The sequence below is a fragment of the Rhinolophus ferrumequinum genome, chromosome 10, assembly GCF_004115265.2.
Source record: "Rhinolophus ferrumequinum isolate MPI-CBG mRhiFer1 chromosome 10, mRhiFer1_v1.p, whole genome shotgun sequence".
Classification (NCBI taxonomy): Eukaryota; Metazoa; Chordata; class Mammalia; order Chiroptera; family Rhinolophidae; genus Rhinolophus; species Rhinolophus ferrumequinum.
Window position 1 is genome coordinate 18,730,682 of NC_046293.1, and position 19,095 is coordinate 18,749,776.

A 19,095-nucleotide genomic window follows, 5' to 3' on the forward strand; every position below is an offset into this window, starting at 1 on the left:
TAGGGCCCAATTGAGGAGAACAGAACATGATGGTGGAAGAATTTTTTTTTTTCCCTTCCGCCGCTTCCCACAATCTGGTTCAAGCCATTGTTTCTCAGTCTAGTTGTGTAGGACACAGCTCCCTGGCCCATGCTGGTGTTATGAGCCTTGCCCGCCCTCTGGCTGAGGCAGCCCGTTGCCAGTCATAGGTAGGCAGCTCACAGCAGCTCATGTGTCAGCTCTCTGTGGCTCTCGTCGGCTGCCACGCTGGTTGCCGGCCGCTCACGGCAGCTCATGGCAGCTCACGGCAGCCCAGCTCCAGGGAGAGCTGTTGTTCACAATCTTAGCTATGGAGGGCGCAGCTCATTGGCCCATGTGGGAATCGAACCGGCAACCTTGGCCTTAGGAGCACCGCGCTCCAACCACCTGAGCCACCGGGCCGGCCTCAGGAAGAATCTTTATAGTACTTTTAAGTTCTAAAATGTTGGATCTGTGTTTGTCTCTCAATTATACTCCTTCATTACTTGTCAGCTTGATCCAAAGGTAGTGCTTTAATTTCAGAGTTTGAAGGAATGAATCTGATTAAGCAGCATAGATGCCTTGACAACCTCTAGATCAATCATCGGTGACCAAGGAAGTATATTAAAATGTCTTAGATTTACACCTTTCCTCTATGTTTATAGACTTTCTCTGAAGATGGAACCACTGGTAGCTGGGCAACCACCCTAAGAGGTGTTTGTTTATTAATAACAAATTAATTTAACTAAATAACTATTAAAAATCAAATTACGGTGTTGAAGTAATTTGTTTTCCAGATGGTTAAAATTAATCATGTTTCTTTAGGACAATAGTTCTTAGCCTTTTTGATGTCCCCAAACCTCCTTTGATATGATAAATATGATTAAATATCTTGCACCCCTGAAGCCCATCCAAGAACTTCAGATTGAGTGCCTACTTTAAATTTTTTAATTAAACAATTTAAAATGCATTGTTAAATTCTCTGTAAAATCTAGTTGTTGATGCTATAGCATGAAATATAGAATAGAAATAATTATTTCTAATTACAACTATTATTTGAGAAAATGCTATCTAGTAGCATAACCTCTTCTTAAATTTAGAAAAGCAGTAGGCATTGATGTGAACCTCTTAACTTGTACAGAGACAGGAACCAGAAATAATTTCAGGACAAGGTAAGTAATTCAGGAAATGCATATTTGCTGGAGAGGTTTTAAAAGAATGTCCCAGAGGTTCATTATATGAATGCAAAGAGGTAAGCGTGAAAGAAGGTTGGAAAAGGGTTTTTATAAACTATGTTTTAAGTTTCTTTATAGCTCTAGGATTCTATGATTCTACACTCAAATATTATATTTAACCTGGAGATGGTTCATTTCACAAATTTCAGGTTGCTTGAACAAATAAAACAACTGTATGCTCTTTGTTTTTATGACATAGCTATAAAATGAATCTGATGAAAGTTCAAATAAATCATGACTAAAATTTATAGTAACATTACATATAAAACCGTATTTCCTCGAAAAAAAGACCTAGCCAGAGAATCACCTCTAATGTGTCTTTTGGAGCAAAAATTAATATAAGACCCGGTCTTATATTACTATAATATAAGACCAGATCTTATGTAATATAATATAAGACCGGGTCTTATATTAATTTTTGCTTGAAAGACACACTAGAGCTGATTGTCCGGCTAGGTCTTATTTTCGGGGAAACACGAAATTTATACCTTTCTTATTTATGATCTGCATACGCGTACTTAGTGTTTTATCAGGACAAAAACTTTTTAGAAAATTTTGATCACTGGTTATGTAATGCCTCTGTATTATTCAGATACCTGTTTTCACCCATGTCTTAATAATATCTAACACTCACTAAGTTTTCCTAGCATTTTACATGTTTTTACTCAGTTAATAGTCTCGTGAGGCAAGTACTATATCATTATCCCCATTTTACAGTTGATGAAATTGAGGCTCAGAGAGGTTAAGTAGTAGGTGGTATTTTTCTTCTTGGAGAGCTGGGATTCTTGACTTCTCATGCATTTATGCTATGTTTCCTTAATCAAATTACAAATCTTGATTATATGGACTTAGCTTGCTTTGTTTTGCCCTAAATGTTTACTTAGCACAGTGCTTTGCACATAATTTATACTCTAATAATTATGTATTGATTGTAAAAGGTATAATACAAATTAAGCCAATTCTTTCCATTTGTCTGGAAATTTTATTCCTCTAGTTAGTTAGCTGTTTTTGTTGTTAATACTGACAAAACTAGTAAATTTATTTTCGTGTATTATGTGTAATTAAAGAAGATTTGGGATAAAATAGAAGCCTGTTTTCATATTTTAAGTATGTTTTAAAATTGTTACATTGTTAAAAATTTACCAATAAAAATATATACATTCATGTTAAAATTTATTTTATATGGTACTAATGTTAGAATAAAGGACATGTTTATTTTAAAATAAACCTCTTTGCATGCCATAATGTACATAGTAAAGAAACAATGTGTTCTGAATTTTACAAATAAAAGTATCAGTAAGACTTGTGCCATTTTTATCTTTGTTGTGTACTATTATTACTTCTGTGTAGTTGTTATAACTGACATATTCCGGTAAATCGGCTTTCTCTTTTATCCTTGTTTTGAATATATTAACAAATCTGCTTTGGTTTTATGTAGATTTCATGCTTCCATTCTCTCCCCACCCCCCCATCACTACCAAGTAAATAATTATTGACCTAGAATAATTCATTGACCTAGATTTATACCATTTTTTAAAAAAAAGTTTAGATTTAAAATGTTTATGTAACTTTTTAGAGCTTTAAATGATTCTTTAGATAGCTGAAATGGTTTATTTCAGTTAACAATTTATTCTCTTTAGGATCAGGCCCAGGATTATACCCCTTCTCAATTATAATATTTAGAAGGGTACTACAAGTTATCTGTGGACTACAAATGGCAATTTAGTCCAAAGAGCCTGCAGCAACACTTGGAAAAAACATAGGTAGACACATAGCTCTCCCGTGCCTTAATGCTCTTCTGTGAGTGTTCTTCCCTTTGTTTGCCTAGTATACACTTAATGGAAGTCTGCTTTTTCTACATCAATTCAATTTCGACAAATGTGGCTGGAGAACCATTCTCCTGTTTCTGTTTTTGGAAGAAGCATGTTATATTAATAAATGATTTGGGAAACATTTGTGCAAACTGAAATACATGTAAAGTCTAACATATGAATAATAGAAGATAAATAATTTGATGTATACACTTCCACTCAATATAAGAAACCAGCTTTTTGATAGCTGTGGCTATGACAGTTACCAATATATCTTCAGCTTTCTATTTAAAATATTTTAATAGATCAGCCACATTAATATGTTTTCAAGATTAGCTCCGTAGCTTAGCCATTTTAAAATCTTGTTTGGATAAGCATAAACTTTTGATATTGCTCCAGGTAAAACTATAATCAGTATGTTCATAATTTAAATAGAAGGAAGGAGAAAGGGAACTCTTAATATCTGTTTTGTACCAGGTGCTTTATACTTGTATATTATCTTTAATCCTCACTAAAATCTTTTGATGGTGGTATTATTTTCCCCATTTTATAGATGAGCAAATTGAGGCACAGCAGTGTCACATAAGTGGCTAAACTAGAATTCAGTCCTGTTTGTCTGACTTTAAAGGCCCACACTCTTTGCAGATGTTATCCCTTTGGTATGAAATAATTTGAAGATAGCATTCTTGTGAATGACATATGTTTCAATCTTTCCATCTTTCACTTTTACTCTTGCCAGACCTGTCTTTTTTTGGGTTTCTGTTGAACTTTTGTATTTATAAAAGTGATATATGCTCCTTATACACTTAAACATACAGAAATGTATAAAGATTAAGAAATAAATCTAAAATCTCACCAACTATAGGTACTCTTGATATTTGAGATTTTATAATACATTTTTACATAATTGACATCACTGCATATAATTTTGAACCTTGAATTTTCACCAGACGTTATAATATAAACATTGATTTATATGGTTGGCAAAAATACATTATTTGGGGCCGGCCTGGTGGCTCAGGCAGTTAGAGCTCCGTGCTCCTAACTCCGAGGGCTGCCGGTTGGATTCCCACATGGGCCAGTGGGCTCTCAACCACAAGGTTGCCAGTTCAATTCCTCGAGTCCTTCAAGGGATGGCGGGCTCCGCGCCCTGCAACTACGATTGAACACGACACCTTGAGCTGAGCTGCCACTGAGCTCCCGGATGGCTCAGTTGGTTGGAGCGTGTCCTCTCGACCACAAGGTTGCCGGTTTGACTCCCACAAGGGATGGTGGGCTGCGCCCCCTGCAACTGGCAATGGCGACTGGACCTGGAGCTGAGCTGTGCCCTCCACAACTAAGATTGAAAGGACAACTTGAAGCTGAACGGCAGCCTCCACAGCCGGGATTGAAAGGACGACAACTTAACTTGGAAAAAAGTCCTGGAAGTACACACTGTTCCCCAATAAAGTCCTGTTCCCCTTCCCCAATAAAATCTAAAAAAAAACCCCACCACATTATTTGATGTGCATATAGCACAATGTATCATAATTAAAGGGATTACTCCCTTTTGGACTATTAACTGCTTTCACTTCTTTCCCCTTCGGAAATATCATTGAGATGAACATTCTTGTACATACGCAATCAGGATGTTGCCTGACTTTTCCACTTACCACCCCCCGCCACATGCACACACGTTCCACCCTGCCCAACACTAAGATATAGAGTCAAATGTTGTTCATGAGTTACTCAGATTAGTCTTAGTCCCTCTGCCCCTGTCTGTACTTCTTCCTGTCTTCTCCTTGAGTATGGTTACAGTACTTTTGAAGTACAATTAAGTTCAGTTTTAGGTGTTTCTCCTCCTCTCATTCTTATTTTATTTTTTTACATATGTAGAATATTAACATGCTTTCCAAAGTCAAAGCTATTCAAAGTCAACAACTCTGCTTGTGTACTCTGTCTTATAATTAAGGATTTTGCTCCAGCAATTGTTTGTCCTTCTTGTACCATCAATACTAGTTTTCTTTGTTTGCATTGTTGTCCTCAGCATACAAGCCTGCTAAATTCTCTCTCACTGAAAGAAAGAAAGGAAAGAAAGAAAGAAAGAACACCCCCCCACACACACCAATTCTCTCCTACCTCACTGGCCTGTCTTTTTAATCTCCTTTATTGTTTTCTTTTACATTTCTTTGGCCTCTTTGTGGTCCCTGACCAGTCTTTGAGCTATTTCATTTTCTGTCTCCATCTTATGACCATCAATGCTATTTATTAACATTGGTGATTACAAAATTTATATCTGTAGCTGCTGAATGAGATTTGAATATCCAACTACCTAATTGGCGTCTCCTCTTGGATACCTAATAGGCATCTCTTAAACTATCGAAAGCTAATCCCAAACTTATTTCTCCCTCTGTCTCTTTATCCCAATAAATGGCAACCTATCTTTCCGTTTACTCAGACCAAAAACCTTGGCGTCATCCTTGACTTCAGTCTATACAAATCCTGTTGGCTTTACCTTCAGAATATCTCTAGACTATTTCTTTCCTACTCTTCCATTTTTGATCCAACCTAACATCTTCTTTTACATGGATTATTGCAATAATAGCCTCCTGTCTGGGCTCCCTGTTTCTGCCCGTGCCCTCCTCTCATAGATTCTCAATAGAGTGATCCTTTAAAAATGAAGTCCTCTGTTCTAGTCAAAACCATCTCCAGTAACTCATGTTCACTCAGATTAAAAGCCAGAGTCCTTAGAGTGGCTTAAAAGGTCCCTCGTGGTCTGGTCCCTGTTATTTCTCTAACTTCATGTCCTTTTATTCTTGCTCTTGTTCATTTCCTCCAGTCACATTGGCCTTCCTGCTGTTCCTCAGACATGCTAAGCTTGTACCTCAAGTTTTTGTCCTTGCCTTTACTCGCCTAGAGCATTCTTCCTCAAAATAATTGCATAGCTAGCTCCTTCACTTCCTTCAAATCTTTGCCCAGATGTCATCTTTTCAATGAGGCTTTTCCTGTTCATCTTTTTAAAAATTAAAAAGTCCTCTGTTTGCACCTCCTTACTAGTTTGCTTTTTTCCTCCATAGATACAAGAACCTGGCTTACTGTATGTTTAACTTATTTTTTAATCCTCTGCACACTCTTCCCCCCATTAAGCTCCATGAAGGCAGAGACTATTTTAATCTCTTGTTCATTGTCAAATTCCCAGTGCCTATTAAATTATGGGAACAGTCACGTCCTGACTTAATACGTCTATAGGTCCTTGGAACTGTGGGGAAAGGATGTATAATGAAACCAGTTTTACCACAGGCTATTGACATAAACAAGAGTTAAGTTCCTATGGCAGCTCATCAATGTTCTAACAAAATAGCTACTGTATAAGATAAAATTTATTAAATGAATTAATGAAAATGATTAAGGCCTTGTATAGTCGGTCCCCTCTTTGTCTTCCAGATTAATCTCTCTGGCTCAAGAAATTCTGGTTTAGAGTCCGTGGCGAAGCATGTGTATGTTGATTGATATTCTTGTTGATGTGTAGGGCATGTAAATAAACTGGTACATTTTGCTACTTTAATGTTTAATTTCAGAAAAAACTAAAAGACTGGCCAATAATTCTTGTTAGCGAGTAGTTAATTTTGTCATTAGTTTCACTTTTGGAAAAGTACTTTCTGGGTGAAGTTAGTAATTTTTAATTTTGGGGGATTTTTACGTTTTAAGGAATAAGTAAAGTAATATGTATGAAAATAAAGTACATGTGTAATTTATTATTACTGTTACTATCATCATTATTTGTGACATTGGGCATATAAGTTACTCATTATGTTTACTCATAAAATGTGGTGATAAAAATGGTGTTGACCCTGATGGCTTATCATGGGAGTTAGATGAAGTAATGAATGCACACAAAGAGCCTGGTGCACAATAAACCCTCAGAAAATGTTTACTATTACTTTTATTATTATTTCCAATCTTTCTTCTTAGGTTTAAGAACTTTCCTTTTTAAGTCATTATAGAGGATCTGAGTTCTTGAGTTAGAATTCAGGGTCCACTTTTGGCACTTTCATTACACACTTTTACTTCAGTTATCTTAATTCCTATAGACAGGATAAATGGTATTTGAACAGCTAATTCAGGGTTATAAATAATTGGTATTTTTAATATAGAAAAGTACCAGCATTGATTGCTAAATAGAGTCGCATAATCTCCTTCCCCAGAGACCTTTTAGAACAAAATATGTGTACTATAGTTTATTCCTGGAATAGTGGGTCAGTTTCTAAAGCTGGGAATCAGTGGATTATTCTAAAGGGAGTGCTAATACCCTTTGATCATCATTCTTCACATGATGAATAGCAGTGCCTGCTGCTGCGGCTACTTCTAAAGGTGCCTTTCATTCCCTTACTTTCCTTGTAGGTTGGTTAGTAGAGTAGGAATATCCCCTGTGATGTATAGTGTAGTGAAATGAACACAATGTATGATTTGCACTGCCTTGTACAGTGCCTGGAAAATAGTGGATACTCACTAAATATTCATAAATTTGAAAGGCACTAGGAGCCATAGCTTGGTTACATAGGGGAATATGATATTCAAATGTATGCCCAACATGCTGTCGGCTTTATGTAAGACAGCTATGGACAGGAGAGATCAAAACAATAACAAACCACATTGAAAAACATGGGTTTAAGTAGAGTTATCACTGCAGTTTTGGGTTTTTTACATTTTACATTTTTAACGCTCTGTATGTTTGTAAGAATGACTGGGATACAGTAACTGACACTAAAATAAATGTCAATATACACTCTTTCAGATTTACCAAAAATTTATCTCCTGACAAGATAAATCTAAGTACCCTTAAAGGAGAAGGTGAACTGAAGAATTTGGAGTTGGATGAAGAGGTGCTCCAGAATATGTTGGATTTGCCGACATGGCTCGCTATCAACAAAGTTTTTTGTAATAAAGCATCTATTAGGGTGAGACTTTGATATCTTTGGAAAGAATTGTCTATTTTTATTTTTAATGTCACCTGTATGTTTTATGAGAAATATTTTCTTTCAGATAATTCTGTAAAGAATTTTTATTAATATGATTTAAAAAGACAAATACATTTGTCCAAATAGCATGAATGTGTGGCCTATGAATTTAAAGTCATACATTAATTTATAGATTTTAATTTTGTTTAAAATTTAATGTTATTAACATTTAAATACAATTATTGATAGTTTATTAATAAAATAATTTGTTAAATTTGGCACACATTCAAAGACATTTTTCATAGTATTTGTTGTCAAATGGGACAATACAAATTGGTAATAAGTAAACACTATTTCAAAGGAAGACATAAGGACTGATAAGTTCTTTCATTCTGTATATTATACTTCCAGTTGAAATTTTATCTTTTTTTCTCATTTGTTTCTTTGGAGGATTTTAAAGTGTTTTTGTTACTCCTACTTATTAAAAGTTATTCCTAGTTATTATCTTTGATGCTAATCATTTCATATCACTTCTTGCTCTTAAAGACTAAGCTGAGTTTGGAAGTCTGCTCAGTAGAAATATTGAATGCTAATTTGTTTCATGAAATTAAAATTGGGCACCAAAGATTGTGAAAAGGTTTATATGTCCTTTCACAGTCACCTTTAATTTTCTGTTCCAGCTTCTATAAAGCCAAATATCTACAAAGACATGTATGTAGTGCAGAATAGTATTTATTTGATATTCTCTACATTTTATATTAATGGCCTCACTTTGTATTTGTCTTGAATATCTACAAAAAGATAGGTCAGAATTCTAGAATTTAAAAAATTGTTCAATGGAAGAAATGCCAATTATGCTTTGTTGGGAAGTCTTAGCATAAATTGTGAAATTAAAATGTATTTTTTATAGATTGAATAGTTTTTTTGAATTAAATTAACATTCAATATTAGTTTCAGTTGCACAGCATAGCGGTTAGACATTTTTAAATGTGTTTTAAGGACTGGGGAAAAAAGATATTCAAGAGAACCTGAAATTCTTATTTAAAAATATGACTAAGAAAATAAGTCTGGTAGTCTTTTATATATAGTAGGCACGTCTGATTTTAAAAGTATGAATGAATTGCTCAGTTTATTATTTTACAATTAAAGAAAAAAGTCTTCTGATATAATTCGGTATGTCTGTTACTATATTAAGAAAGCAACTGTGTTGGTTACTGTTTTACATTTTTTTGGTGATTCATTTTAAAGAAAAAAATGTTTATTTTAAATTTTTTTTAGATTCCATGGACAAAACTGAAAACACATCCTATCTGTTTGGTAAGTTCTGAATTGCCTCAGAAATAAACATTTATATATGCATATGATTTAATTATCAGTTAATGTTAATACATTCTGGAATTAGAAATTATACTGCTGTAAAATCTGATGATCTCAGCAGTATTTGGCTACTTATAGTTTTTCTCCCGTACTCCTATCATACACACATCTTTCCATCAGATAATAAGTGCCTTAAGAAAGTACTGAGCACATTGTTTTTGTTTTTGTATTTGTCTTTTTAGACGTTTAGAGAGAGATTTAAAATGACTGTGATCACTTACTCTTTACTTTGCTCCTAAAGAAATGAAAGAGAAAATGGCCTTAAAGAATATTTTCATAATATACATAAAATAAAATATCTGATCGTTTACATTTTTAATGTATTTTTATTAGTCCCTGGATAAAGTAATTATGGAAATGAGTACATGTGAAGAACCGCGAAACCCTAATGGCCCATCACCAATTGCAACTGCTTCAGGACAGAGGTACGTTATTTCCATCAATCTGTATGACTGGCAGAGGGAATTCTTACCTATAGTCATCTCTATTATCTTCAGTAATGGGACATAAAATAAAGTCCCCTAACTCCAACCAGTCTCTATTTCAGCCACCTCTCATCAAAGATTTTATAGTTTTAGTATATAGTTGCAAAAGTAGCAGAATGGATTTTTAGCCTCTTTTATTTATCTTGCTTTTCTTGATATTTAAATAGTAATGATCAACTAAAGGCACAGCTATAGCAGAAAATGGAAGCAGAAGAGCTTAGGTATTTTATAAATCAGATGCATATCATTTATTCTATGCATCCATGGAACTTTTAAGATTCTAAAGAGTTAAAACTGGATGCCTAAGAAAATTATGGACCTTTTGGGTTACTCTAAAATTCATTAAATAAAGAATGCTCACAGATTGGATTTTGATAGATAAAAATCAAATGCTAATAAAGTAGATGTATGGAGATCATTTCATAAATCCTTCTTAAAAAGTTAGAATAATTCTTAAAGCACAGATCTTGAAAAAATTGCCTATTTATTTTTGCGTTCAATGAGTTTGGATCTTGTACTATACATCATTTCCTCAAGGTGGGATTTCTGCACTAGTTTGGATTGTGCAGCTATTCGTGTCAAATACTCACATAGATTTTAATGTCATTAATGCCTCATCAAATTCTACAGCATGGCACCCCTGAACATTTGTAGTATTCTAGGTGCTGAGTAAAACCAATGATAAAACTACTCAGGGATGAGCATGCACATCCGGGGACACACACACACACACACACACACACACACACACACCCACCCACCTTCCTTTTTCACCAAGGTTGAACCACCTTTATATTAGTGCGTTCTATCAGATGTGCAATTTGTATTTGGACTACAGATAATCGTGACTGGGAAAAGAGCTTTCACATTAACTTCTTTGTAGTTTATGCATCATCCAGTATTTTGAGATTTTAAAGTTTATATTGTGTTTTCAGGTTTGATAGAGTAGATTAGTAGATTAGAGCAGTTGGTCTTTAAATTGACTAGTTAGAAAAATTAGAAAATAGAGCTGTTTATACGATTATTGAAAAGATCAGGAAAATTGTTATTAATGAAAGACTTATTTTAACTAGGTGTGGCAGAAATAAGGTATTTTGTCAGTGTGTGCTAACTGTAGTTGATAGTGCTCTTCCTAGTTCATGTTTTATAATATTAATAAGTTTTATGATTTTAGCTTTGTGAGATGATAATCCTTGTATTTTGTTGTGAGACAATGTGGTTCATCTGTTTACACGTTTTCCAGACTTGTCTGATTGTAACGATCACTTAGGGTGTCTCTTAAATCTAGAGTCTTTTAGGCTCCTTCTTTTGAAATTATGATTTATTATGTAGGTCTATAATGGTTATCAAGAATAATAATATGTATTTTTAACAATTATTTTATTTATACAATTTAGGGAAACTGATTTTACTTGATTTTTTTCTAGCTAAGAGATTAAAATAGAGGGAAATTAATAATAGTCTTAGAAGAGACTTACTTGTAAACTGGAATTTCACCCTTTTATCATGGATGACATAACCAGAAGCATGTAGACTTTAGTCATTGATATAGCCATCGCCCTTCTGATGGTAAATCCTCCAATACAATTGTAACACTTTTTAATGTGCATAGACTAGAACAGATGGGGTTGGATATTCCAAAGGGCATTCCCACATAATTATTACAGAAGTATTATTTATATGTTTCTATATAGAAATATTCAAAATACAGGAATATTTCTACTTACGTGCCCAGTATTTGTCCTTAGGTTCAGAGCAGCTCCTCCTGAGAATGCTGATGAGTTCTTACTCTTTAGTTCTCAATTTTCTAAACCCAAGGTAGATGGCCACCTCCTTTTAAAACAAAACTACCTCATGATGAGTCCAGTCAAGCCAAAGACTACATAAATTACTACATATATACTGTTTCACTGAAGGACCACAGCAACCTTTTGAAATAGATCTTATTTTTATTTTTCAAGTGAGGAAACTGAGGTGCATAGACTTTTGATAGTATTAGTAATAATATATTACCATTAATAATATTATAAATAATATATTTTATGAAATATCATGAGTCAAGAGATGGACTATTTGGTTAATGCATTATTAATGCATTATTATTAATGCATTATTAATGGAAATGCATTATTTCATGCAATCCACATATAACCTACAAAGTATTGCCTGATTTAAAAGATAGTTCAGCTAAGGCTTAGAATGATTAAGCAAGTCTTGTGGAACTATCTAGTGGACATTTGAATTTTACATTCTGAAGTTCCCCTGAGAGATCTGGATAGAGACAGAATTAGGAATAGTGGTCATATTGATGATAATTGAAGTAACGTGCCAGTTGGGCAAACTCTCACCATCATTCCTGTCGAAATATATTGATAGTCTATATTCCTGTCATACTGTACTACTCATCATTCTTGAAACATGACCTCTACTTTCCTACTTATCTATGCCTTTGCTCCTTCTTTTTCCTATTCTAGGATTTCCCTTCCTTCCCATCTCTCCCTGTGGAAAGTTCATCTTTTTTGCCTGAATGTGCTGCTCCCTAGTTATACGCAATTTTTTCCTCTACCAAATGTACTGATAATTCCTTTTTTAAAACACTTAATTACAGATTAACTTATTTTCAGTTACTAGGGTATGCTGCTTTTTTCTTCCCCAGTAACTTGCAAGCCCTATAATGCCACAACTATATTTTGGTTTTCCTTATGTCCTAGCATTATTCTTACAGTAGATGCTCAATAAATATTTGCTGAATTAAATTAGAGAATGTGAAATTTTTCTGCACTTATTCCTAAATATGAGATTATATTCCAGGTGGACTCTGTAGCCTTTTTTGTGTCAATTAAGCTCTCTTATTTATGTTATAGATGCCAGTGGTCTGGACTAATGTTTTTGAGAGTAGGCAACTTTGGATACTGATTATAATAATTTAATTTAGAGAATAACCTTCAATTTAAAAAATCTTTTATTATTTTGAGAAGAGCATTTTTATAACTTAAATGGAACCAGGCTAGATTATAGATTTTTCTTTTGTTTTGTTTTTTTTAAAGCTTATAAGTGTTTATTTGAGCCAAACTGATGACAATTGCCAGGAAGCAGAATCTCAGTGGATTGAGAAAATACTGCTAGATTATTGTTTTAACAAAAAAAATTTTTTTTAACCAAAATGAATAATATGGTAGTTTGTGTATTTGTGTGAGAATATTAACAGATATCTTTCACCTTTCAGCAATTTTTTTTTTTGGCTTTAGTGCATTATATTTTGTTTTGCTTTATATTTCTAGTGAATACGGCTTTGCTGAAAAAGTGGTTGAGGGAATTACTGTTTCTGTAAACTCCATTGTCATCCGTATTGGAGCAAAAGCCTTCAATGCATCTTTCGAGGTTTCCCAGCTACGGATCTATAGTGTAAATGCAAACTGGGAACATGGAGATTTAAGATTTACTCGAATTCAAGATCCACAGAGAGGAGAGGTAGAGATTTTCTTCTTTTGTTTTCTTCGTTTAAGAAATATTTTGGGGCGGCTGATGGCTCAATTGGTCAGAGCACGAGCTCTTAACAACAGGGTTGCTGGTTCGATTTCCCCCATGGTCGAGTGAGCTATGCCCTCCATAACTACCGTGTTTTCCCGAAAAGAAGATCTAGCTGGACAATCTGGTCTAATGCGTCTTTTGGAGCAAAAATTAATATAAGACCGGGTATTATGTTTCATATTATTTAATTATATTATATTAATTTCTGTTTAAATTCATGATCACATGATTCAAAAGCTCTTTGTACTTTATATTAAAATTAAATTATTTATAATAAATGTTTTAACAGCTTTACAGATGAATATAATTATGAAGATGTTAGTGAATTTCTCAGAAGTATATAATTTCAAAAAATAAAATCAGAGAATATATTTAGAATATCATATGAAAATTAGTGAAGAGATATATTTCTACTTTTTCTTTTTTTTTTTTAACAAATCTACATTTATCTATTTTGTGTGAGTAAGTGAAGCTGATCTCTGTGTTCTCTTTAGGTTTTGACATTTAAAGAAATTAATTGGCAGATGATTCGAATAGAGGCAGATGCTACCCAGAGTTCACATCTTGAAATTATGTGCGCTCCTGTTCGATTAATAACCAACCAATCAAAAATCAGAGTCACACTTAAAAGAAGAGTAAGTCAACAGGGTTACCTTTTGATTCATGTGATAACTATTGGGTTTGAAAGGAAATTTAAAATAATTTTTAGGCAAAACATTGGCACATTAACACAATGCAAAATAAAAGGAAATATAGTGCCTTAAGCAGTGTTTGAAGAAACATAGTGTAATGATAACATTTTTCAGATTTAATATTTAGATTTTTATTTTTCATAGATTAAATAGATTTCTCAGTTGCCACATATTTGTTGAACATTAACTGTTTTATAATTTCATTTCTCCTATTGAATGTTGCTTAGGAGTGGGTAGACAGCAAAGCATTATCAGTAACTAAAACTACTGCCGTGGGTTAGTAAGATATGACTGGTAATTTAGATAAATAAGGAGGATAGTTACTTAAGGATGTCAGAGTCGAGAGTCCACTATGGATTATGATGAAATTTAATGAGAGAGTAAAAACTTCTTTTGGCTATGGCTTAATTAAGTCCTCAACAACATATTTTGTAACACCAGATACAAATTACTATACTAAATTAAATTGGAAAATTTTTTTTCAGAATATGACACTTAATATAAATATTCTGAAGTCTGAAATGTTAAAATAGTATTTTAGTTTTTAAATAATTTTAATGCCCCTTTTTCTACTAGAATTTGTTGAATTAATATAGATAATTAAATGATTTATTAGCTGTAAATGCAAAATTAAATTACATAAGCACTTGTGCCTATATAACGTGTGCCTGTTTAGGTATAGGAATTTGTCACTTTTTTACCACAGTGTCTCCAACACTAGGAATTTAGTAAATATTTGGTGAATAAAAGAAGGATCCATATTTAACTCTATTAAAAAATTTTTAAAAATTGTAATACAAGTACATTATAAATTTTATTTCTTGGCCTAATTTTATGAATCTCTTTTTTTTTGGACAGTTAAAGGACTGCAATGTCATTGCCACAAAGTTAGTTCTAATATTGGATGACTTATTATGGGTTTTAACAGATTCTCAGTTGAAGGCTATGGTACAATATGCAAAATCTCTTAGTGAAGCAATAGAAAAATCAACAGAACAAAGAAAGAGTATGGCTCCTGAACCTACACAGGTATGCTATTAAGTTAACAGGAACAAAACCCTTACTTTACATGTAAATGGTTTAAAAATGAGAATGGTTAATTTTATTTATGTGAAATAGATTGTAATACTGTGAGTCCAAGAATCTTATATATCTTACCATATAATTTGATACACTTTGTATCTATGTGAAAACATATATTGAATGTACTTCTGTCTCTATAGTGCTTATTTTGTGTGGAGGTCTGTAGTAGGCACTAGAATTAATGATGACATAAAAATAGTTGATATTATGAATACCTCTTTTAAGGAAGTTGAAAATACACAATTTTTAAATTGCTAAAGTAAGGACAAAAGGGAAAAACCTAGGTAATTATAGTCAAGGGAGGGAATGTGAGAATTAGTAATGCAGAAAACTAAAACCCTGGGGAATTACTGAAGTTGAACACAAAACTGTTAGACTTGTCTGAGGGCCAGCAACAAAATGGGGGAAGCATAATTAGCTATTTAATGGTCATGTTCTTAAAATTAGCGGTACTAGTTTTGTCTGAAGAGAAAAAGGTTGTCTAAAAATCTTTCTCAGTACTAAATTAAATTCTGAGAATTTAACATGAAGATGTTTGTAGAAGGGATAATGAAAATCCCAATGTATAGTGTTGTTTGATAATTTTATAAAAAGTGCAATTGAGTTTTTATATTAAATGTCATTCGAACATAAATGAATCAGGAGGCTTTGCTAGAATTAAATGACAAAGTTTCATTTAGGGGTCTTAAGTGAATTGCAACTTGAGAAACATTTGCAGGCAATACCAGGAGTGTTCAGAAACAAAGAGAAAAGGTTAGAGTTTTACAGTAAAAAGCAGACCTTGAGAAGAACCAGTCCTGCATCTTAGCTTCTGGGTTAGCCCAAGACAGTAATCTCCCAGATACTAGGTGGTCTGGATAATGGAACATTCTTTCCTAAGTTCTTCAGATTGTTTAGGATTTGTGTACATCCACGTATTGGCCCACAATTGAAAAGTTGGAAAGTTTGTCATCAGGCTAAAGTAAAGTAAAATTGTTTTCTTAATTAGTTTTGTTAGATTGACTATAGTGACTCCATTTTGTTTCTTTGCTCTTTTCCTCACAACTGTTAATAAAAACTTAAGGGATGTTGTCAAATCATACTTCTATAAAGCTAGAGTGGAAACAGAGTAATGTATTTCAGGTAGATAGCTTGTTGGTGATCTGGCCTGGTACATGAAAATGGCATACATTTAGGCTCTCCTAGGATTGTCAAATTGGCGTTATTTACTGCCTGCCTGCTTTGTCATAAGATACAGGGCTAGACACTGTGGATAGCAAAATGAATATTGTCTGGCCCTGTCCTAAAGGATCCCAGAGTAAAATGGGGAATCAAGTATAAAGCAAATCATTGCAGTTCAACATAAATGCTAGAGTGCAGATTTAAAAAGAGGGCTGAAGGGACTATAGAAGCACAGAGAAGTTTTCATCAACTGCTTGCAGAGTTGGGAAAGGTTTCACAAAGATGATAATGAAATTGAGTCTTAAAATGAGGAGAAGTTTATTGATGAGGGAAAGTGTATCTCAGATGAGGAAATAGAATTTGCAAAAGTGTGGAGGTGTTAAAGGGCACGGTATTTTCTGATAGGACTCCGGTGTGACTAATGCATTGTTTTGGAGAGTGAGATACAGATGTCTCTGGGATATATGACAGCTGTCCAAGTTTTAAGGAAATTGAGTACTACATATTCCATTTTTGAGGTGTACTCTTTCTTAAACTTGATCTACCTGAGAATGTTCATGTGTTAAGATGTTAAGACTGGTTCTCACGTTCCATAATTGCATTATCCTACTTTACAAATGAAAGACATTCTTATTTGACTTCATTCTTACTGTGATGGATTTGTCCAGGAAGAAAAAAAGCCAAAATGCTCAGGAAATAAGACAGGCAATTTGAAGTACTGTTATCCATGTTGGAAGTGAATGACCAATGACAGAGTAACAAGTCAGGTGATTTCTACTTCTTTGCTTTAAACATATTATAAGGAAGATCTAATAAATGCCAGCTATTAGAGTATTAAAAATAATTTTTTATAATAGATCACTATGTGAATCCTGGAATGTGACTTAAAGGAGTTCAAAGAAGCATGTCACATTGCTAAAACAAAACTCACTTCATTCCAATTTACCTATTTATGAGATCAAAGTTTTCCAGAAATTTTGGCCATAAAAACAGTTGCATAGAGAATAATGATGAACCCTGTATCATTCTAGCAGTAATTATTCAATGAGATATCTTCATAATTCTCGGGGGTAACCTAATTTTAAAAGTTTGTTGAACAGAACACTGGACTGTAGCATAAAGTAGCATTTTCCTGGATAGGTAGCCTGAATTTAAGCAGAAGTATGTGATGACTAAATGTAAAGGGCATTATATGTTGAAGAATTTGGACTTTTTTCTATAGGCAAGTCCAAATAGGAAAGAACAATCAAATATGTCATGGTGGTATTATAGAGAATGGGCTGAAGATTGCTAGTCTTAGAGAAGGGGTGCACTTGAACCTCTGGTAATGGCTTGAAAGAAAAAAGTGAACTAAATTGGGGAGCGATGGAAACAGGTTTGATTAAGGGAGGTAAGGTGAAGAAAAAGTAATAATGAGTTCCACTTTGGAATTGAAAAAAACATAATTGAGGAGGTATAGGAGGCAATATTTTACAATTTTACCATCATAGACATAAACACTAGTCTGTGAAGGCTTGCGGTAAGGATTTACGTAGCTTAGGATGTCATTAACAGAGATGGTAGTTGAAACTAAAACCTAATAGACAGTATTGATGTTGCCGTAGCTCTTATTTATACAATGTGTAGATATGTCTACATAAAATAGAATATAGATTAGGAAACGAAAGATACAGACTAGGAAACTAGAAACAAGGATAAAATTCTATAAATCTTACCATCACAGCAAAACCATTGTTAGCATTTTGAGGTAATAAGTCCTTACAGATTTTCATATCTAGGTCCTTACAGATTTTTTTGTCTACGCATCTGCATTCTTTCCTAGTTTTAGTAAGGATGTAGTAAGTGTGTATATACAGTTTTCTTCATGTCATTAGTCTTTGTAATCATTCTTTTGTCACTCCATAATACTTCATAGTAGATTAACTTAAGTATTCACATTTCCATAGTTTCTTTCTTGGGTGGCAGTTGTCACTACTTTATGTATAATACAGAACGTCCTGATTATTTGAGGTACTGAGAGAGTGGATTAGAGACTGAAATAGTTGCTCAGCTTTCCAATTTGACAGCCATCTTTTATCATAAATATTTGCTTAGCCTCATCCTTTAAAAGAAAGACTACATTGAAAAGTACGAGATGTTAAGATTATTCATAAGGCAAAAGAGTTTATTGTGGCCCACTTTTTTTTCCCCTACAGACAGCATCCAGAAACCTGAATCTACCACAGTATTAAGAAAGGGGTTTGTAGAGAGATTAATGTTTATGTTTTTATTTGTATCAGTATTTATCTTGATGAAGAAGAGAGAAAACATGATTAAAGAGAGTGTTTTCTTTCAAATAGTACCATCATAGATATCAATACAAGTCTGTTAAGGTTTTAAAAGTAGATGGGGAAAAGCTAAGAAAAAGTGATTTTTCTTAAGTGAAAATCCATTTATCAATTAGCAAAAAAGTTTTATTTGAGCCTCTAGTATTAGCAGCTTCACAACTACATTTCATCTTTAATTACTGTGGGCCCCAATTATTTTCATTGAGATTTTCATTTACTGAGTACACTTTGAAATTATTTTATAGTATGATCATAGTTCTTAATAGATACGTGTAAGTTGTATAAATACAGACTATATGTACTTTAATTTTCCATAACTATACTCTTATTAATGAATTGTTATTAATTAGAAAGTTTTTAAATGAAAATTTTGGTCTTCATTTTGTTTATTATTACCAAAGTTTCATGTACAGTTTTAAGGCTAATATATTAATCAGATCATTAGATTATTTATGCAGA

General features: G+C 33.3%; 1 protein-coding gene across 3 annotated transcripts in view; it reads left to right on the top strand.

Annotated features, from left to right (window-relative positions):
• BLTP3B (bridge-like lipid transfer protein family member 3B) overlaps positions 1-19,095 on the top strand; it is a 79,140-nt gene that overhangs the window by 17,236 nt on the left and 42,809 nt on the right. For all 3 annotated transcript variants that reach the window (XM_033116415.1, XM_033116414.1, XM_033116413.1), the window contains 6 exons: positions 7,818-7,980; positions 9,259-9,297; positions 9,691-9,782; positions 13,124-13,313; positions 13,868-14,008; positions 14,924-15,094. In XM_033116415.1, the coding sequence (XP_032972306.1) occupies positions 7,818-7,980; positions 9,259-9,297; positions 9,691-9,782; positions 13,124-13,313; positions 13,868-14,008; positions 14,924-15,094 (796 nt within the window). The remainder of the gene's footprint in view (positions 1-7,817; positions 7,981-9,258; positions 9,298-9,690; positions 9,783-13,123; positions 13,314-13,867; positions 14,009-14,923; positions 15,095-19,095) is intronic.